The 20,859-nt window shown below is 37.8% G+C and overlaps 1 protein-coding gene and 1 long non-coding RNA gene across 2 annotated transcripts; both read right to left on the reverse strand.

Moving 5' to 3' along the window:
• Positions 1-1,044: 1,044 nt before the first annotated feature.
• Positions 1,045-1,699, reverse strand: LOC140953125 (uncharacterized). Its single transcript, XR_012167444.1, has 3 exons — positions 1,616-1,699; positions 1,328-1,389; positions 1,045-1,144 (listed from the first exon to the last, which is right to left on the reverse strand). It is a non-coding gene; the product is annotated as an uncharacterized lncRNA (long non-coding RNA).
• Positions 1,700-4,897: 3,198 nt separating this feature from the next.
• LOC140953123 (uncharacterized) lies at positions 4,898-10,871 on the reverse strand. The gene is made up of 5 exons (XM_073402625.1): positions 10,745-10,871; positions 7,088-7,162; positions 6,609-6,727; positions 5,748-6,317; positions 4,898-5,498 (listed from the first exon to the last, which is right to left on the reverse strand). Exons 2-5 carry the CDS (start codon positions 7,110-7,112, stop codon positions 5,136-5,138), a joined length of 1,077 nt encoding a protein of 358 aa, XP_073258726.1. The 5' UTR covers positions 7,113-7,162; positions 10,745-10,871; the 3' UTR covers positions 4,898-5,135.
• Between the last annotated feature and the right edge of the window lie 9,988 nt (positions 10,872-20,859).

The following is a 20,859-nucleotide window of genomic DNA, read 5'->3' on the forward strand; positions in this document are numbered from 1 at the left end:
TACGTAGCTACGTTATTTATTTGGTACGTTTTTCAGCTAGCAAATACACTTTTAAAATTAGTCTTGGAACCGTACCTAAGTTTGAAATGTTTTCAAATCTTTACGGACATGCCAAGTTTGATTTTGCATTGATTTATTAAAAAAAAACTGCACTTGTAAAAAAATTTACCGGACTTTCGACTGAAATGGTACCTTTCACTTTTCAAAGAAAATCTTTTAATTACGCCATTATCTGTTATCCATTTTTAATAAAACAGCCCGTTCTTAACATCTTCAAGATTTACCACTTCGATATATAAAACAACAAAATGCCTGTTTTCGATTATCGCCTTTCTTGTCTTAATCACCCTATTTTTCACTGATAAACAGTCGGCAATCTCGACAAACATTTTCCGAAGAATTCTAAAAAGGCTGAACACACTTAAAATGCACATTGCCAAGGTACCTAATTATAATTCCCTTACACGAAAGTCACTTATAAAAACAGACGCTAACTTGCAGGTGATTTAATACTTAATAATTCTAAGTGACTAAACAAAGGCTAATTCCCATTGCCCACTTAAACTCAGTCGCCTTTTTAACTGGAAACGTGTTCCGTATCATGAGAGTGTTCACCTACCTACGTATTCAGTGAGTTCAGCCAACAGAGTACAAGAAGAAGAAGAACGAGAAAGGAATAACGTAACATGTAAGAATTCACAAAGTACAAATATGCGAACCTACGCTGTTGTTATCTTGGATCTATTCTGTGTAACAATGATGTGCCTGAATCACTCTGGCTGTGGTTTGTTTGACTAAGTTCTCGTAGTAACAAGTTAAGAGAACATTCTGCCATGAGTATTCTAACAAGAAATGCTATTGGATACTACTTTTTCGGCCTTGTCAGCGATTCGTCCAATGATATGGTGTTTCGTATTTCCGCATTTCTTTGTGATACTTCTGAGGCATGACTTGGTGTGATTCCTTAATTCAGTGAAAACTAAAGGTTTGCAATTTTACCGCAAACGTTAGGCTGAGAATTTAAGGCAGTTATAGAGATTACAGATGAGTTATTTATTTAAGTTATTTAAGTTTTTCTACCTCTTTCTCTCAAAGAATGTATCCCCTGTACGCTGGCCATCAGTGTCATCATCAACTTTATAGACTGAGCATTAAATTTTACAATAGTGTAAGCTGGTTAAGACACAATGTGAACTAGACGAGTTTATCGTAATTCTGAGCCCAATTCGTTTATGTTTCTTGATCAGTACAAAAGTAATGTTCAAAAATTGAACGTACAAGTCACTACACTGGGTGCATTTGCTGTGTAATAATTTTAATCGTTTACCTTTAAGAAATTCTGCGATCACAACAGCTTTAGTTATGCGGCAGTCTAGTGATAACGAAAAGCTGGAGGAACAAAAGAAAACATGTACGTTAGCCGGTAAAATATGAAACGTTCAGCCTTAATTGTTCAGTATATGATCATCCGGTCGTCCTCTTACAAAAGTGATCAGACTTACAAAAAAGTCCCAAAATTATCGATATCATTTACGAGACCTTGCAGGCCTTTCATATTGCCCCCGCAAAACATCGAGTTCTTCAACTCCAACCTTCTCTTGATACCGGTACATACCTTCTTTTGCGCATGATGTACATGTCATTTCCATTGTTGATCAATTTTGCAAACGTAATATTCGATCCACAGACTCAAAAGACTCAAAAGTACAATAAAAATCTCCGTAATTGAATCTAGGGGTAAAATTAAATTAATTAAAAGTTAATCTAGAACGAAAACCCTCGATTCATTATTATCCCGTTTATCAAGAAATACCACCAGATTCCTATCTAAAGGGAGCGCAAAGTTTTATGAGTTTACCCCCATAATAATTGATATCGGCAGATATGATTTCCTTTTTAAATAGTTCATGCTGGTAATGTTATCATTCACGAATAGATAATGCTTTGAAAAACATTTCATTGTAAAATATACAAACTCACTTACCTTTGGGTAATTGGATGCATAACCGCTTTCAAGGAAGTTGAACCCTAAACAGTCAAACTGAGGAACAAAAATAACGAAACATAGCAAGTAAATAATATAATTCGCATATTAACATCAATAATGTAAACTTTTACCATGCAAAAAAGGGATGGAGAGTAGTACCTAGAAATTCAAGGCTCTTGGCAAATTAGGAATAATCTCGATATCTCGTATGGAAGAGTTGGCTAAGTCTCAAGTCCGCCGATGTTGTTGGGTGTATTACATTTCTTCTTTCCTTCTTGTCGAGTCAAAAACCCTTCGCCCCAAGACTGCGCCATTTCTAATTATCCACTTAATTGTATGAGTTAGCTGTTCATACCAAAAATAAAGCAATTCTTGTGGTTTCTTTAGCGCATTTGTTTCGTGAGATTCTTGTCAGATCGCGTTAATAAGAAGGAATAACATATCAAGTACTATTAGTAGTCAGCTTCATTGTAATATGAAATGTGATTGGCTAATACAAATCAAATAATCTCTGATTTGACCTTTCAAATAACATCGATCTTTTATTACTGAAGATCTAAGTTGTCTATTGTTTAATCTCGTAATTATCTAGATGAAATGCTAATTTACAGTGAGAAATTATACTCGTAAGTTCAATTTTTTTATCATTCAGCATTTTGTGATTTTTTTAACTTTATTTTTCCTTTAAGGTGATCATTAGATATCTCGAGAAACACACTGTAAAACCAATAGATTGTAAAATGCTTTAATCCTGAATGGCGTTTAAGTTACTTGCCATACAAGAGCTCTTACTAGTCGTTTGTTTATTTGGTTGGTTTTGGTTTGAAATTTGAATACAGTTGAGTCTATTCAACTTCTTTGCATCCCGATGAAAGAAGAAAAAACGAACCAAAACGGTTGAAAATGATAAACTGGATTGTTGTTGGTTTTCACATGAGGTCATCAAAAATTCACACAGGAGAATTTTCGATGCTCCTGAGTTTTTTCTTTCATGACGTATTAGAGTAGCTGAAAGCGAATGTTCCAACCAATTTTTACTTCGAAAGGGTTCTTCGTTGTTTTGTGACCACAGTGAGCTTGAATTTCTAAGCTTTTGCTTGATGCCGCATTCTTGGCGGCCGAGAGATGTCAGGAAAGGTTGAAAAAGTGACCTATATGGGGAGGGGGGGGGGTAGGGATTTTGCTATTTGAACAGTTGTCATATATTAGAAAAAATGTTACTTTACATTAATGTTTATGAGTTCCTCGAGAGACGAATTCACGCTTTCTTACCAAAACTCAGTGACAGATGTTTCTGTTAGGTTCCGGTCGCCATGTTGGTGCTCCAATACAAAGCTCTTGGGTCGTGAATACAGTCGAAGCTCTCCTTGCGACCACTCTCGTAAGCGACCAGCTCTAGTTACGACCACCTTTGTGAAACCCTGTTTGAACTGTGACTTAAACTTTGTAATGAAAACCTCTCGTAAGCGACCGCGACCACTTTTGGGATTACCCAACTGGACTTTTCCTTTTTTTTAAGCTGTCGTAAGCGACCACTTAGAGTCTTATTATAATAAATAAACACTTTAATGACTTCAATGAAACTGCACACTGTGCTTATGGTCTAAAACATTGGACTTAAAGCGTTGCCGTGTCGACATCAGATATATAACCTTACATGCGGTCGCTTACGAGAGCTTATTCTCGTAAGCGACCAGCTCTAGTTAAGACCACTTTTTCGAATTCCCGAAGTGGTCACTAAAGAGAGCTTCGACTGTAAATTTATTTCCCCAATATCTGGCATATGAAACAATTCAATGACCTGAACAGGCTTGGCAAGGATCTTAAGGTATTTATTCCTCTATATTTCTCAGATTTTGGACTATATTTTGATTTTGATTTTTGATAGCGTGACAGTGATGCCAAACCAGCAATTTGCTTACTTTGTGTCTTTACTTCTCCCCCTTTCCCTTCTAAAAATGCTCAAAAGTTTTGCTAAGTAATAAATCAAAATTAGATGTTATGACATCTCAGATTTCACCAGAGAAAATCTCGTTTCCAGGGCTCCCTCCGTCATTGTTTGCGTTAATCTCGTCCCCAGCGCCCACACTTCCAATTCTAGTTTAATAGGTATTCGTGACAGTGATTGAATCAGAGATGGACTGCAAATGCAAATGTGACTTCTGAAGTCAAAAAATAACAGGGTGTCTCCTTTTCTTTTCTTGCGGATCTAAGCAGCTTGATATCCTTACTTGACAATCCTTCTCCCCAGTCCAGTGAAATTAGATTTAGTTCTGTTTATTGGACAGTATAGGTCCCTTTATTCTAGGGATGACAGACAATGGCGCGTAAAAGAAAGTTACTTCTTAAAACTAGAAAGAGGTGTATGGATTTTATTTATGGCCATCATGTCGTTCCAATCTTCCTTCGGTTCGGTTGGCGTAGAATGACAATTGAAATAATGATTGGAAGTGGAAGGGATGTTGGACCAACAACTCGTCTCTACAAATATTTTCTGAAGGTTTAGGACATGTCTTAATATAAAGGATATTATCTTAGAACTAACCGCCTCCCGTCAGTCCTTATTATAAATTTCAACATTTCGCTATTGATTATAATCGACATTGAATTCAAAATTTTAAAAAACGGGTTTGTATACGTATAAAGCTGTTTTATGCTATGAAGTACCTTTTCGAATCTTCAGCTGCAGATTATTTACTTGCGCATCTCTTTTATATTGCAAATGGCTTTAACCCATCGCCTTTCTTTACAGAAAAGACAGGCTTCATCCAAATTTAATTACATCAGCATCTACCCCTAAGCCCTCTTCTGGCCACGGATTTGGAAATAGTAGATTGAACATATTTCAAGAATTCCTGTAACAGTGCCCCAGGCCATTCACTCAAAGAAACTTCCATTTTATATCTTTTGGTGGCTTTATTTGGCATTTGCAGATTCATTACATGGTTTTCAGTTCGTCCGTATCAAATATGATCTTTTACCCTTAACCTTTCTTTGAACAGTTACGGCTATTCTCAATTTAACTGTGCTTGTTTATAGTACCAAGAGTGCTTATTATTATGTATGTTCTTTACATGTAGAATACTATTTCTGCCCACATTTTTTTTTATCACCCTCCAACTAAGAACGAAACCTGAATCTGCTGTTATTAAGCCTGTGGGGGAGGTACTTCCTCCACGTAGATCCGGGACACTGAGTTCCAGCCTGTGTAAGCATCAGCAGATCCGAAACCAGCACAATTGCCGACCCAGAAACCCACGCGTACAGTGCCCTTGTGGATTTTGTCACAAATTCCTTCAATGTGACGTGGGCGGTGCAAATTCTTATGTCTGCTGTGACTTCCATACTCCATGTAGACTACACCATCAATGGCTGCTGGAGCTGAACACTCTGAACCATTAAAAGTGAAATACCATCTCCTGCAGCAGTTGTCACAGCCTCGGAGGCGAAGGTTGCCATTCCAGAAAACGCGAAGCCCGGTATTATCTGACATCTTCTTGAAAGTACAGTTCTTTGAAAATAGAATAGAAAAAATCAGCAACTTACAAACCAAAATAAAAACAACTAGACTAATATACTTTCGACTTGTAATGAACAATGCTGAAGGCTGTCACGGATTCCAGTTTTACTGTTGGAAAATAAAAGTTCTCCATAATAAATTAAAAAGTAAATGAATTTCTTTTTCAAAATTTACCTTAGTTTTCCTCCAAGTTACTGTAGGTTTACATCACTGATTAATATCTGCAAACTGAGTCTTTACCTTAATCAATCCAGAGTCCCTGTCATCGTTTAGATTTTTGAAAACGCACTGTTTCCAATTACGACCAAACGATCCTGGGGCACCCTTTGGACCTGGGGGACCTTGACTTCCACGAGCACCTGTATCACCCTTGTTTCCATGGGATCCAGTAGAACCTGAAGGTCCTTGAGGTCCCTTGGGACCTGGGGGACCTTGACTTCCACGAGCGCCTGTATCACCCTTGTTTCCAGGGGAGCCAGCTGAACCTGAGGGTCCTTGAGGTCCCTTGGGGCCAGGGGGACCTTGATTTCCACGAGGACCTGCTTCACCTTTGTTACCGGGTGGACCTGCTGGGCCTGCGGGGCCTTTAATTCCTTTGGGACCTGGTGGTCCCTGTCTTCCACGGGCCCCTTTATCGCCTTTGTTTCCTCGTGGGCCCATGGGTCCTTCAGGTCCATGATTACCAGGTGATCCCGTAACACCTGCTGTTCCCGCGGGTCCAGGGCTTCCTGGGATGCCTGGAATTCCTGGTGCACAGAAACACCCACCATGACCACATGAACCATATAATGAGGTCTGCTGACGTGTGCTCTAAAAGAATAGTAAAAGTCTTAAAAGGCAACATACATTATCACCCTATAGGACCAATTTGTTTTGCTTAAACATCCTTAAATATTCCTCGAAATATTTTCTTATGTTTAGATGGAAAAGAACGCAGAAACTCTCATTTTGGACAAACATTCTGACAATCTATAAGTCAACCATTTCCTTCATCCTTGTAGGTAAAAAGCTAGTTCAGGTGTATCACTTTTCATTTATCTTACCACAATTACATTCACTGAAAACCTCCCGATTGCTTAATGTTTCATTAAACAAACTCACCTTTTCACGTGGTTTGGTGCTGTTGTCGTTTGCAGAACAAAAGGTGATCAGTAGTAACAGCAGTAAGCTTAACGTAGTGGCCAGCGGTATCTTCACATAGGATTGCATGATTGTAAACTCTACGAAAACATGAACAGACTCAAAGTTCATCCAATCGCCTGCTCTCAGTGATATACTATCTTTATCACTCAGCCTTGTAATATGAAGTGACTTATACCACGTTAAAATAGACTATTCCCCTTTGTATTAAATCGTGTACAAAAATATATCTTCCACGTAGTCAAGAGACTCGGAAAAGGGAAATTTTTGGACGTGCCCATCTAGGCCGAAAAAAACAAACCAAAATACGGCTTTAAAAATAATTATTGCACTTTACTTTCCTAACAAAAAAACGAACAAAATCGAACTCTTAGTATAAGTATAAGTAGACAGATAAAAAAGCTACACACTGCTTTGATAACGTACTATTAAATACCAACCTTGTAGTTGAAAGGCTGTAGTCATCGGATGTTACATATCCTTAACAACCAGAAGCTTTTATGTCCTCTTCTAACCTAGTTAACATAACATAAAAACGTGTCTTAGTACAGGTTTCAGGCGAGAGTTCCTATTGGTTTAATCAGTTATTAATTGACCAATTAAAAGGAGTTTTATCCTTGTGTTTACTTTCCATAAGTTCCAAGTTGAGACATGTACAAGTTGAAGGGGTACGTGACGTATCGAACACGAAAGAATCCAAAATTCCTATTGGTCAGGAAATGTCTGCATTGACTCTGACAATTCATCCATGTTTAGATATTACCGATAATAGCGATATGCTTTTCGCTGTTCTTTTTTTAATATGCTGAAACAAATATATTGTGCTTTGATATATCCGTATTTAAGCTATGAAATTACTTTCTGGGGCTGTGCCAGCAGTACCAGACTAAATTGTATTCTGATCTTAAGCAAAATAAGTGTCTGCGAAACCATCTTCTTTACACATATGTTAGGTAAAGAATATGCTGCCTTAGTTACACATAAGATTGAGAATGAAACCGATAGCATTGCAAATGTCTTCCTTGGTGTCCTAACTTTGATCTCTCATATGTACAATTATAACGGTACAAAATTTGCGAATAAACCTAACTTTTTAGACCGAGAGTATTCACTAATTTAGGTAAAAAAGTTCTTTTAAATTCTCTGGTTCAAAGATTTGAACTCTTGTAAGTGTCCTCTCTATATAGTAAGTTTAAGAAAGAATGGAAATATCACCTCTTTCTATTCTCGACACCACACACGCACACACATGACACGTAACCAAGTCTCTTCATAGCTTTCGTTTCTTTACTTTTGATTCTTTCTTTCTTTTAGCTGCTGTTAAAATTGCGTGTAAATTTCCTGATTTAAATAAATAAATCCAACATAGTACTACCGACGAACTTGTGCCGGGAGCGCAGCCCCCAAATTTTTGATACACTTATCCCAACAACAAACTTAGCTTGGCAACTGTTTTAATTGCGCCGAAATTATCACAAGTTTTGGATTATACTTGATTAAAAAAAAAACCATGCGTGCATTCGCAACAACACTAATAGACATTTCATTCATTACTGGTTGTCAGATTCTTAGCTAACCTGCTCTACTTTGTACCATTTTCTATCAAAACCGCCTTCGAAAGTAAGGCTATAAACACTGTGGTTTAAGGCCCTCGCTGATTCCATTTTTCATGATTAAGCATTTTCCATTTTATAATGGAACGTGGCTGGCCGATAACTCTATATTGTTTTCCTTGTGTAAAATCCAGATCTAGAGTTATTTAAAACTAAAATTGCTTTAAAAACAAACTAAGAGACTTTCAGAATTAAATGCTTCTCACCCTTTTGAAAGAAACTCTACAGTAGAATTCCGATTTCCAGTTGAATTCTCTGTTTTTCGAAACTCCCGATGATTCGAACCTGCAACCTAACTATTCCTTTAGATAATCTCTTAAGCACCTCGAAAAAAAGAAAGTAAACACTTATTCTTCTTTGTCGCATTCGGTGTCTTGGTCACAATGGCCTTTTTAATAGTTTTTCGTTTTCACTGATAAACACGGTAACGTTCGAAACGTTCATGGAATTCTAAAAAAGTGAAATTCACTTTACATGAGGTGGTGGTGGTGGTGGTGGAGGGAAAACAATAGAAATGTGGTGGTGGTGGTGGTGGTGGAGGGAAAACAATAGAAATGTGGCGATGGTGGTGGTGGTGGTGGAGGGGATACAATAGAAATGAGGAGGAGGAGGAGGGGAAAATGGGAATAAAAAAATTGCGGAAGGAAAATAACAAAATTGTGAAAAGGAGAGGGGTAAGTAAAACATTGTTTGCAGTGTAAAAAAGAGCTATTTTGCCTTTTCCCTCATTAATATGTACGATTTGCCCGCCAAAAATCAGTGAACGGGAACTAGGACAATCACAGCAGCAGCAAATAGGACAAGAGCTAGTTTGTCTTTGCCCTCATTAATATGCACGATTTGTCCGCCAAAAGTCAGTGAACCGGAACTAGGACAATCACAGCAGCAGGAAATAGGACTTGTATAATTACATTACGCCTCCGTGATTTTAAGTCACAGACAAGTTTGACTTTGCTCCTCAGACAGTATGAATTAACCAATAAAAACGTTTCTTATTTTCTAACTAACCAATCGAAAACGAAGACCTTAAAGTAACTAGAAATCCTAAACCAACTAAAAATAGCACATGACCTTATCTTAATGAGATTCCTGTTTCCTGACTCGACGCGCACGACTTACACGCGAGATCTCCACGCGCTCCCAGGGAAAAAACACAGGCTAAAAAGGTGCCCTTTCTGCCCTCTCTGCCCGATCTGGCCTTGAAAATCAACAATAAATTCTAAATTTTTCGTTCTATTTCCGATAACTCGTGGACTTGAGTTAACAACTATGACATCATAGTACCCCGGAATACATAGGACATCATCTTTCGAAAATAACTAAAACCTGTCAAACCGGTTATACCAACCATGACCGCCACAAGATAAAAATAGAACATGACATCATTGATAAACCCGTCAAACTGGATATACTTAATGAGATTCCACCGCAAGTTAATGAGATTCCTGCGCATTTTATTCATGAGATCAAGACAAAAGGTTATGACGTCATTGGCGTTAATGTATTCCTCCGCACTCTAATGAGAATCCTCCGCAAAAAAGAGGATAATTCGGTCCCTCCTATACTACGTTTGCCAATGGAGTTCCTATAAAAGTTGTAATCTCTCAGTCAACCATATCAATTTATTCTGACATAGGAAGGGTACGTCATTTTCATCATTTCGGGAATGTTTTGAATCTAGCAATGTGTTCAGTTGATAATCCTAAAATTTCCCTTTGAGAGGGTAGATATGGCTAGATATATCGAAACCTGGTAGTAGAAATTTTAGGGTTTAGTAGAGCTTACGCAAACTGAACTTTTTCCGCCTTTGAATTTATAATTTATATATTTCCGCCTTTTAAGTTGTTTGTTTGCATCATAACATATTCAGCACAAGTAGCCCTTACTGACCGGGAAAAAGAAATGCCAATTGCTAGGAGTAAAATTCAATTCAATTTCTGTATTCAAATAAACTGAAAAAGAAAATCGATCATAACTGATAAAATTGTTTCTTTAGAAAATTTGCCTGTGGAGTTGGTAGCGTATTTTCACTGTCTCGCACTGAAGTGGAAACTTCCTCCACTTTAGAAAAGTAAATAACAAACTTTTATAACAGACGAACTGACTACTGGCAAAAAAACATCTATTTGGGCCGGTTAAAAAAAACAGAGGTTAAACGGTGTTTTAAGATAAATTGGCGCCTTAATTATTTTCAACTTCATGCCTATCATGATTAGTGATGTAAGCTCAGTAAATGTTTTCTGGTGCGCTAGTATTAATTCACTATTAATAGATTAGTTGTCCCGTGTTGACGGGAGCAGCCATTTCTTCATCATCATTGGAGTAAAGTAAAATGCTATCTGTTTGTGGGCAAAGAATAATTAATTGGGTACTTGTCCGGCCAACTAGGCTTGACGCAGTTACAGCCCTCAACTCAAAACAAGCCACTTATAAATAGGTATCTAAAATACACTTATTTTTTCTACTGTTATCTAAGCTACTCACTTTGTTTAAGTAACTGACCCCTCAAGTCTTCATGCAATTTCGTCTTAGCTGATATCACCAGTTCTAATCAAAACCCTCATACAGTGATAAACTGGCACAATTACCTGAACTGAACACGTATCTTCTTTGTAGCGAAATGACATGCAGACTCTGAAGCAAAAGATATTAAGTATTCACTGCTTTTTACTCTTCCATCAATCAAAATTAGAACGACCAATAAAATCGACCAATAAGAAACAATGGATTAAAATCTACCAATCATTTATCACTGTTCTGTCAATCATCGCAGCGGTTCTTTTAGAAACACAGGTTGAAAAAAGGTGTTTCCGTTTCCGTTTTTGTAACGGTTACCTCACGGAAACTGACACGTTTAAGTCAACGGAAGCGCTGCGGAAACACGAAGCAATGCCTCCATTTTCATCTTACACGTTTCCCGTCGAAACCGTCCTGCGGAAACGCAACGCAATTTTGAACCATCAGGTTTCCGCAACATTTCCGAATTGCGGAAACACCCTATTTCACCCTGCGAAAATAAATCTCTTTAGACTCGCTTGTCTTGGTAAGACCTTAAACCTACAGGTTTTACTTGACTGCTGCCAAAATGTTTCCTTCTTTCATTTGGTTTTATTATTAATACGTTATGAGAAGTAAGAAAACAGTATGCTTAAATTTTCCTATGGATAAATTGGTTAAAGGCATAAAGCAAAGCGTACAGTGGTTTGCAGTGGTATGCAATTAAGTAGAATTATGGGTCATAGGTTCCATAGCCTGGGGCTTTTGGAGCCATTCAGCTGCGCTTTTATCACGAACTCCCGAGAATGAAGGTTATATTGACGGATAATGCCACTAACTATTCTTAGAAAAATGTTTCCATTTTCCTTTGGAAGCGAGAAAACCTTGAGAATACATCTTTAGAAAGAGATATGTTGGTTTAGCTGAATTTTTGCATGCTTGACTTACTTCTGTCAAGGAGTGTTTTGTGATAGAAGTCATATACTGCACTCATAACAAGTCACATACGAAAAAATGAAATGTAGAAATATGAAAACGAAAACTGTAAGTTTTAGTCTAGTTGCAATTAAGTTTCCATTTGGTCTTCAAAATTATTGAAAAAAAAAAAACTTGTTAATACCTTTAATTGGTTTAAACCGAAGTGTTTGTTTTAATAACTTTTTCTGTTGAGTCACCAGGGAAGTACTGTTTCAGCAAAGCGGAAAGCACCAATATCAACTCAGTTCAAAGTAGAACCCAGCGTTTACGTTCAAGACCATTAATTCAAACAATGATTCCAGGGTTTTTAAAATTAATGATTTTCAGGATTGGAACCTTTAAATATTCTCCTTTTGGATGCGGTCAGAGTACAAGAAGGTGCCTGCATTCACCATCGGTTTTGTGCTTCTCGTAGAGGTAGAGCCTCCATGGATTTATTTTTAATGGTATTTAATAGTTACGCGGTTGTTTGGTTGTATCGTTAACAACACGGCACGATAAGGGGTAAAACAAAAGTTGTAGAATGTTAGGGATTAAATTTTTAATTCTTACATTAATAAATTGAAAATAATTTTCGGTGTTAGCTGAGCCGTTTCAGGGTCATAAACATTACCTGTGAAGTTGCTAAGGAAGTTTTACTCTCTCACTGAAGTGGCAAAGTCAACTTTTTTAAAAACCTGAAGCGACCAACTTGTGGCGAAGACAGGTTAGATCGGTTATTAAGGCAGAGCCCAGTCGGTGTTTGACAAAATCGCAGTTTTACGTCAAAACGTTGATTAATTTGTTATTTGTAACAGTAGCAAGTTCATCCAGTAAAGAAGTGTCACGATCGTCAACTATTATAGTCTCAATCTAAAAATACCTTTTACGAATTGTTTTTGAAACACGACAATGGAATCTGTGCCTTTACTTCGGTGCTGACGCCTATAGTTTGCGACTCATCCAGGTGAACTCAACTTTAGACAAAATCTTTTAAAAAAGGTCGGCTTTTGCCATGAGGTTTTAGTTGAATTTTTCAGCCCGGCTGCGCTCGTCTTCGCACTAACCTGTAATTACTGAATCTGCTTGTTTGCTTCGTAACTAGGCACGATTAGCACTTTCTCATGAGGAAAAGAAATGTTGTCGAATGCTGGGGAAACTTAAATTCATTATGTATTCAAATAAACTGAGAAATAAAGTTATAAGTGAGTTGTTGTTTTTTTTTTTAGAAAATTGGCTCAAGGAATGCCTGTGGAAAAAATCTCTTTGAAACTAAGTATAATTTTAAATTTGAAGAGACAGACTTCTGGCAGACATTTTTGGCCGGTTATACAGAGCTTCAATGGCATGTTTAATCGTGCTCTAATTATATAATATTAACTTTTATTAATCCATTTACGGCAGCTATTGTAGCTATTTATAGATTTTCCTTTTTCGAGTTGCTAGGGAAGTCTTACCGCCTCATTGAAGCGGAAACCACCAATGAATATCAATTCACTTTAAACAGAACGCACCCCTTTTAGTTAACTGTCACGGTTAATATTGATTAGTAAAATCCAACTAGTGGCAATAGACCACTAGTTGGATTTTACTATCCCAGCAATTCATAAAAGGAAAAATTTATAAACGAATCGAATGGCCACAGTCGTAACAATAAGTATTCAGAGTCATTTTCTTTTTCATATGGGAGCAGCTCAGATTTGCTCAGCACTGAGCCACATTAGACACACTTGAGAGTGGAAAGAGAAAACCACCGTCGCCACTTTTGAAATAATTTGAGCGAAACTATATAAGAGCATCAGGTTTTCATGGAAATATTAGCAAAGGAAAGGCCTCAGAAAGGTCTTGTTACCGTAGGATTATCAACTCACCAAATTTAGTGCCAAAATCATCAAAGTGCTCTTTAATTAATTGAAACCAGGTCTTAAATTCTTGTGTTCTGTTTTAGAATTAACTAATATTGTTTGACTGACATGGTAGAAGGTTCCTAGTAACTCCATCGGCAAAGCTTGTTAACAAAAGCAACAGTAAAAGTAGAAAGTAATCAGAGATTTTATTAAAATTTATCGATTTCAATCAGGCTGATGTCGTGAATTTAGCATTCTCTGTACAGTCAAACCACTTTAATATGGACCTGAGGGGGTCATAGAAAGTGTCCATATAAGGGCTTTCCTCTCCCAAGTCACAAAGCAAACTTTCCGTAATAATGAGGTGTCCGTTCTAAGCGGGTGTCCGTAAAGCAGGAAGGTGCAAACGCAAACCGACAGTCAAAAAGGTTAAAAAAAAAATGTCCCAAGAAAATCAGCCGTCATAAAAGGCTTAACCTCTCCATTCGTCTTCGAACAGCTCAAAAAGGACAGCTTAAACAGAGACCTTTGTGTCTCGTTTTTACATGATGGCATATCATTATTGATAGATTAAACAGCCCTGTAATCATCGAAGTGATCGTTAACTCAATTGTGTGCGTTCTGCTTGGTGGCCAGTTTCCGCTTCAATGAATCAGTAAGACTTCCCTAGCAACTCGAATAGGGAATCATAAACGAGTGGCTACAGTTAGAACCCTGAGAGATTTTTTTTCATATGTGAGAAACTCAGATGTGTTCAGTAGCCACGTTAGTGACTCTCTATAGTGGCAAGATAAAATCATCGTCGCCACTTTTACCAAGTTTTCATGAAAATATTGGAAAACGAAAAGCCTCAGAAAAGTCGTGTTACCGCATTCTTTGATGATAAAAAACAGCCCTTGCCTAATCTTATAATCAATTTGCTTTTGCGCTAACTTCACATAGAGTGAAAGAGCGAAGAAAAGATGATATCGAGAATGTCAACTTACTTCACGTAATGGTTTAAAAAATTAATTATTATATAGCATGTTTATAGTTGATAAAAAGGGGGGCAATCAGCCCTACCTTTCTACACTATATTTTAGCCCAGATAAATGTTTTAGTTTTTGTTTTCTCTGTCAGTGCTTAAATAGTGTATATTGACCTAATTTGGGGGTGTAGGGAGGAAGCAAGGTAATTAACCAAATAATAATAGACTGTTATTAAAAGTAGTCACCCAGATTGCTTACAAAAGTGTCGTTAAGATGCCATTCAATATCTTTACATCTCATCCTTGAATATTATGGTGGATTAAGTGTTTTACTCTTTATCATGTTTCAATACAACTCCATGATCGATGAACTGAGCATTAATTTGAGCAACAGGTTGCAGGAGTCTAGTTAGCTCTTCATGATTATAGTTTCCAACATCAATATTACTGTAGCAATAAAAAGGGGTGGTAGGCGTACACGACTTTTACCTCATGCGAGAATGCTGCTTGTTCCAAGAAAGTTTTTTTTCTCTCTCTCTCTGCTGGGTAGATTATGCTCTGGAAGTGTGCAAGTTTCTCTTCTCAGTCAATTCATCTTGGTGGAGTACTCGAGGATTTTAATAAATCCATACATAAAATACATAACTTGTCTTGTATCACTCTTTGGTTAGTTTTACTTGTTTGCTGGTTGGGTGTTGTTTTTTTTGGCGGAAAGTTACAAGAGGTTGTGATAATTTTCAATATTGCCAGAAGGGGGAGATCTTTCATTAAGTAAAAATAGATCATTATAATTGGATCTTTGTTGGCAATATTTGAATTTCGAATAAATATTTATTTTAATGAAATTGACAAGCTATTAATCGGAAAACCAGCGGTTGCGTTCTTTTAGTAATAAATGTGGGACAGAGGTGGAAATACAAATTTTCTTATATCAGGCATGAAAACGTTTGACCAATATTAACTCTTTGCATGACTCGTAACGCTGATAACCGATTGAGACTTCATAGTTAATTCATTTAATTTTGAAAAGTGTAAAATCTAGGCGCTGAAATTAACATATTAATATTAGTTATTTTAAAACTTATCAAGACTTTGAAGTCAATTAAGTAATCTATTAAGACTTGAAGTCAACTTATTGAACATTGTAAATGCCAATCTATTAAGACTTTGAAGTTAACTTATTAAACATTGTGAATGGTAATCTATTAAGAATTTTTTTGAAGTTAACTTATTTTAATTTTATTTTAATGGTAATCTATTAAGACTGAAGTTAACTTATTAAACATTGTAAATGGTAATCTATTAAGACTTTGAAGTTAACTTATTAAACATTGTAAATGGTAATCTATTAAGACTTTGAAGTTAACTAACTTATTAAAGATTGCAAACCTTTTTGGATTGACAAGTTAACTATATTTTACTTTTACGTCGTAAAATTATATTTGATTGACAACTTAAGAAGCAGATAAATTTTAGGTCGTAAAAGTTACGACGTAAAACCTATTTGATTGACAACTTAACGAATGGATTAATTACAACCTACCTTGCCTTTACGCCGTAAATATCCTGGACGTAACGTGTAGCTTAAATTTATTTTACGTCGCAACGCGAACCTCCTCGTTTACGTCGTAATTTCAAGTAGATGTTATGTTTACGACGTAACGTGTCATGCTAAATATAATCACGTCATAATTAATGTGACTTCGTGACATATTTGAAGACTTAAGGACGACCTTCAAAGTACACTTAACGATAATCGATTTCTCGCCGTAAAATAGACGTTGGTATATTTTACGACGTAACGAAGTGTGCACAAGGTTTACGTCGCAAATTTTACGACGTGATACCTGACAGTAGAATTTGACCCCCTGGACGTGAAAAAGGTGTCAGAAAGTCAAAAATGTGCTCAAAGTGTTTGGATCTTGTTTACTGTGGGTAATGTCGACCGAGATATCGGTCGACATAGCGGTCGATATAGCGGTCGACAGTCGGTCGATAGTCGGTCGACAGTCGGTGGATAGTCGGTCGACAGTCGGTCGATAGTAGGTCGATAGTCGGTCGATGGTCGGTCGATAGTCGGTCGATAGTTGGTCGATAGTCGGTCGATAGTCGGTGGATAGTCGGTCGATAGTGAGATAGACTATCGGCCGAGTATCGGTCGATATTTCGACGACGCACCTCGACTTGCTATCGGTCATATGTCGGTGATATATCGGTCAACTGTCGGTGGTATATCAGTCAGCTGTCGGTGGTATATCGGTGAACTGTCGGTGGTATATCGGTCAACTGTCGGTGGTATATCGGTTAACTGTCGTTCGAATATCAGTCGTGTGTTAATTTATCAGATGAGTCCAATGGCTTTTTTTTTTGAGCAAAGACGTCATTAATTACTGTTCATGACATGCTTTAAGAGCGAGGAATACACATCTTTTATTATCGGGCTTTGACCTGCTTCATCACGCCAAGTTCTCGCTTGTGCAGAGACCACAAATTAAAGTTATATATTTCTGCATTGAAGACGGGAACAGTCCTTTGTTTAACGATCAGTTATTGATAAAACGTGCTGATAATGCGCCGAGGAAGGTGACAAAAATATCCAGTAGACTGAACACATTCATTTATTGTGGGATACGCTACGTTCTCATTACATTATCCTGTCCTTTTGCCATGTCCTTTCGCTTCATATTTATATTTTGTTCAAAGTAGAGACGACCATGCGTATACAGAAATTAATATTGAATGGTAAGTCACGTTTGTTCATCCAATAAAAGGAAACAGTATGCGCCGCGTTAACATTAATATTATCTTAACTTGTTAAGGAAAAACAAGTTTAAAAAAATGAACTGTAAATACATTTTTTCATCAGTGTAGTTCTGAGTCGGTTGAAAAATTCTGGGCATAGGAAAAATCAGCCAGATATAGGCCTTACACGGTGGGAATAAATCTCATAACAAGAAGCTGAAGGCCTATCATTCTCACTTAGCGGACTTCTTCATGATTCAATTCTAGCCGGCTACGTGTAGCGAGACTCCCACCCCTGAAAAAAAAAACGGGGGGAGGAAACGTCTGCGAAAAGGTGGTGGGCATCGATACAGATAGGCTAAATCCCGTTCACATGAATTAAAAGAAAAGGCTAGATAAATGACTAATAGCTATTATTTCGGAATTTTGGCTAAGTACATTGAAGTTTGAAATTAAAAAAGCAGAAACACAATTTAAAAGAACAGTTAGGTCCAAGCTAGAAAATGCTTTCTAATTTCTTGTTTTCCAAGCTAAAAAATGTAGGAAATGCTAAGTGTCGACCGCCCATCGACGGAGTGTCGACCAATTACTGACCGATACATCGGTCAAGTATCGACCAACTATCGACCAACTATCGGCGAAGTGTCGGCGAAAAGTCGGCGAAGTGTCGGTGAACGAAAAGCTATATCGGCCGAGACACATCTGGAACGACTATCGATCGTGTCTCGACCGAGTGTCGACCGACTATCGACCGACTATCGACCGACTATCGACCGCTATATCGACCGACTGCCGACCGAGCGTCGACCGAGTATTGACCGAGTGTCGACCGAGTATCGACCGACTGTCGACCGACTATCGACCGAGTGTCGGCCGCTATATCGACCGATATCTCGGTCGACATTACCCACAGTAAACAAGATCCAAGTGTTTTGGGCAGTAATGAACGCCATATCCTCGTTTACCTTTTTATTGCTAAGGTTCAGTGTAGCTAACGACGTAACGTGTCATGCTAAATATAATCACGTCGTAAATGTGACGTCGTGATATATTTGACGACTTTAGGACGACCTTCAAAGTACACAGAAGGATAATCGATTTCTCGCCGTAAAATAGACGTTGGTATATTTTACGACGTAACGATGCGAGTACAAGGTTTACGTCGTAAATTTTACGACGTGATACCTGACAGGAGAATTTGACCCCCTGGACGTGAAAAAGGTGTCAGAAAGTCAAAAATGTGCTCAAAGTGTTTTGAGCAGTAATGAACGCCATAAATAGAGATTAAACAATCGCTGATTTGACCAATCGAATAGCATCGATTTTTTGTTACTATAATAATGATATAGTCTGCTGTTTATTTTGTGATCTCGCCTTGACCCATATGAGATGCAATTTTTTAGGGCGAACTTATGCTACCTGTCAATACATCAACTTTCCTTTTGACAGCATAAGTGATTAATTTAATTATTTATTACCCGATGTCTTACACTTTACAATTACTGGTCTGCAAAATGCTCTGATCCTAAATGCGTTTGTTTGATACTTTATCCCAGCGCGAGCGCCAGACATCTATTTATTTTGTTAGTTAATAATTTTAGTCTATTAATGCTTTTCTTTGTCTTAATTTTCCCCTAGCCTGAAAGTGCTCCACGTCATCAGTTAGTATTGTGCAATTAAAGCGCACGGACTAATCAAAAGCAATTGCTAAGTAACAAACCACAAAATTGCGGCATCTTAAAATCTCGTTTCCAGTGATCCCTCCTTTATTTTTTATTTTTATTTGCTTTAGTCTCGTCCTAAGTGACGAGATAGTAATGGTGTGCTGGCTCAGGAAAGTCATATACCGTAAATCCTCTATTAAGCCCCCCCCCCCCCCCCCTTTTCAGAGGAGGAAAGTCGACAAGCCCCCCCCCTCTCTATTAAGCCTCCGCTTCCCCTCCCCTTCATTCTTATTCTTCACAAACAATTAACGTGGACAGATCAGTTATGGTTTATTCAGGCTGGAAATTCACATTGTTTTTGGTCTTCGGCCGCATGACCTCCGTCCTCGAGAAACCTTGCTCCCGTTGATCATTTCGCTAGATTAAATAAGCCCTTCTCTCTGCCCTTCCCCTACCCCTCTCTATTAAGCCCCCCCCCCCCCAAAAAAAAAGTGCTTGAAAAAAATAAGTCTCTCATGGGGCTTAATAGAGGATTTACGGTAAGTGACATAAGACTGAAGAACTTACTTGAAAACTAAGGATATTTTACATGCTTCTAAATTAAAAAATGGTTTTTTATCTGTCGTCATTATGTCGATCCTTTCAGCTGCAGATAAAAAATAAAGGACAGGTTTTTTTTTCTGTTGGTTTGTTTACGGAGCGTAAGGCTGAATTTCAAAGAGTTGATTGCAAGTAGAATTCACAGACCAAGGGTGCTGGATCTGCAAAATGCGCGTGTGCTCTAAAGATCTAAAGCTAAGGTAAAACAGGCAACAAAAACGCGCGACCTGTTTTGCGGCATTGCTGCGGAAAGAGTTTGAAAGCTATGTTTTGCGTTTTACTAGCTGCGTTCAAACCTGTTTTGTAACAAATCAGATTGTTGCAAGTTGTGTGAATACTGACTTCTGATTGGATAAAATTACGCAGGAGTCACGCCATACTAGGGAGCTACGTCACTTGCTGCAAAACACTACGAAGTTTGCCTTGGGCCGGTAAAACGCGCAACATGTACAGGTTTTAATCGAAAAAGTAGAACCGTTCTCTACTTTTTGCAACAACTTTCCTCCACCTGCAACAGACAGGTTTGATTCCTGGGTGGTAAAACAGGCAATATCCCTATTTAACTCGTTTTGCGGCAATGTTGCAAAACAAGTCGCCCGTTTTTGTTGCACGTTTTACCGTATCGTGAGCTACATACTAGTTATGTGCGTCAATCTCGTTACCAAAGGTGCAATCATTTTGGTGTGTACCAAGCATCAAGGGTAACGAACAAAAAAGTCTTTGGAAACGAGATTCCATGTTGTTTTTTGCCGTCTGTTAATAATTAAGGATTTTCTTTCTATGGAGGAAACTGCCAGACGTTTATACTACTAAAGAACTAGTATTTTTAGGACAGAAAAAGCTTTGACTTTTACAAATGAGCGCCATCCTTGCCAAAGTACAAGGCGAAAAGTTTGAAGTACTATGGTCTGTTGATCACTGACATTTAAAGAGGAAAGAGACTTCAGATTAGTACGAAAGCGCATATATTACTATTACTTGAAAGTGCGTGTCTCGCAAAAGCCTCGCGGATTCCGGCACTACTCCAGCTTACTCCTGTTGGGCGGGATTAGAAACTGGATGGATGACCAGCCACGATTTATGGAAAAGTCAGTTTTCTACAAATTGTCGCCTTCCTTGTCCTTCCTTGCACTTCTCCTCCCCTTGTATTTTCGTGAAACATCGAATAAGTGGCCAATAAAGGCACATTGAAAGCCATGAAAGTTATGTAACGCCCTAAAAGCTAAAATGGAAAATTACAGAAACCCGTAACTTTATTTTTAATGTGCCATAATCTTTAGCAAACACTGAGGTACTAATTGAGCATGAGGGCACTGTATTTACGTG

Source organism: Porites lutea, chromosome 11 (genome assembly GCF_958299795.1).
Source record: "Porites lutea chromosome 11, jaPorLute2.1, whole genome shotgun sequence".
In the NCBI taxonomy this organism is placed as follows: domain Eukaryota; kingdom Metazoa; phylum Cnidaria; class Anthozoa; order Scleractinia; family Poritidae; genus Porites; species Porites lutea.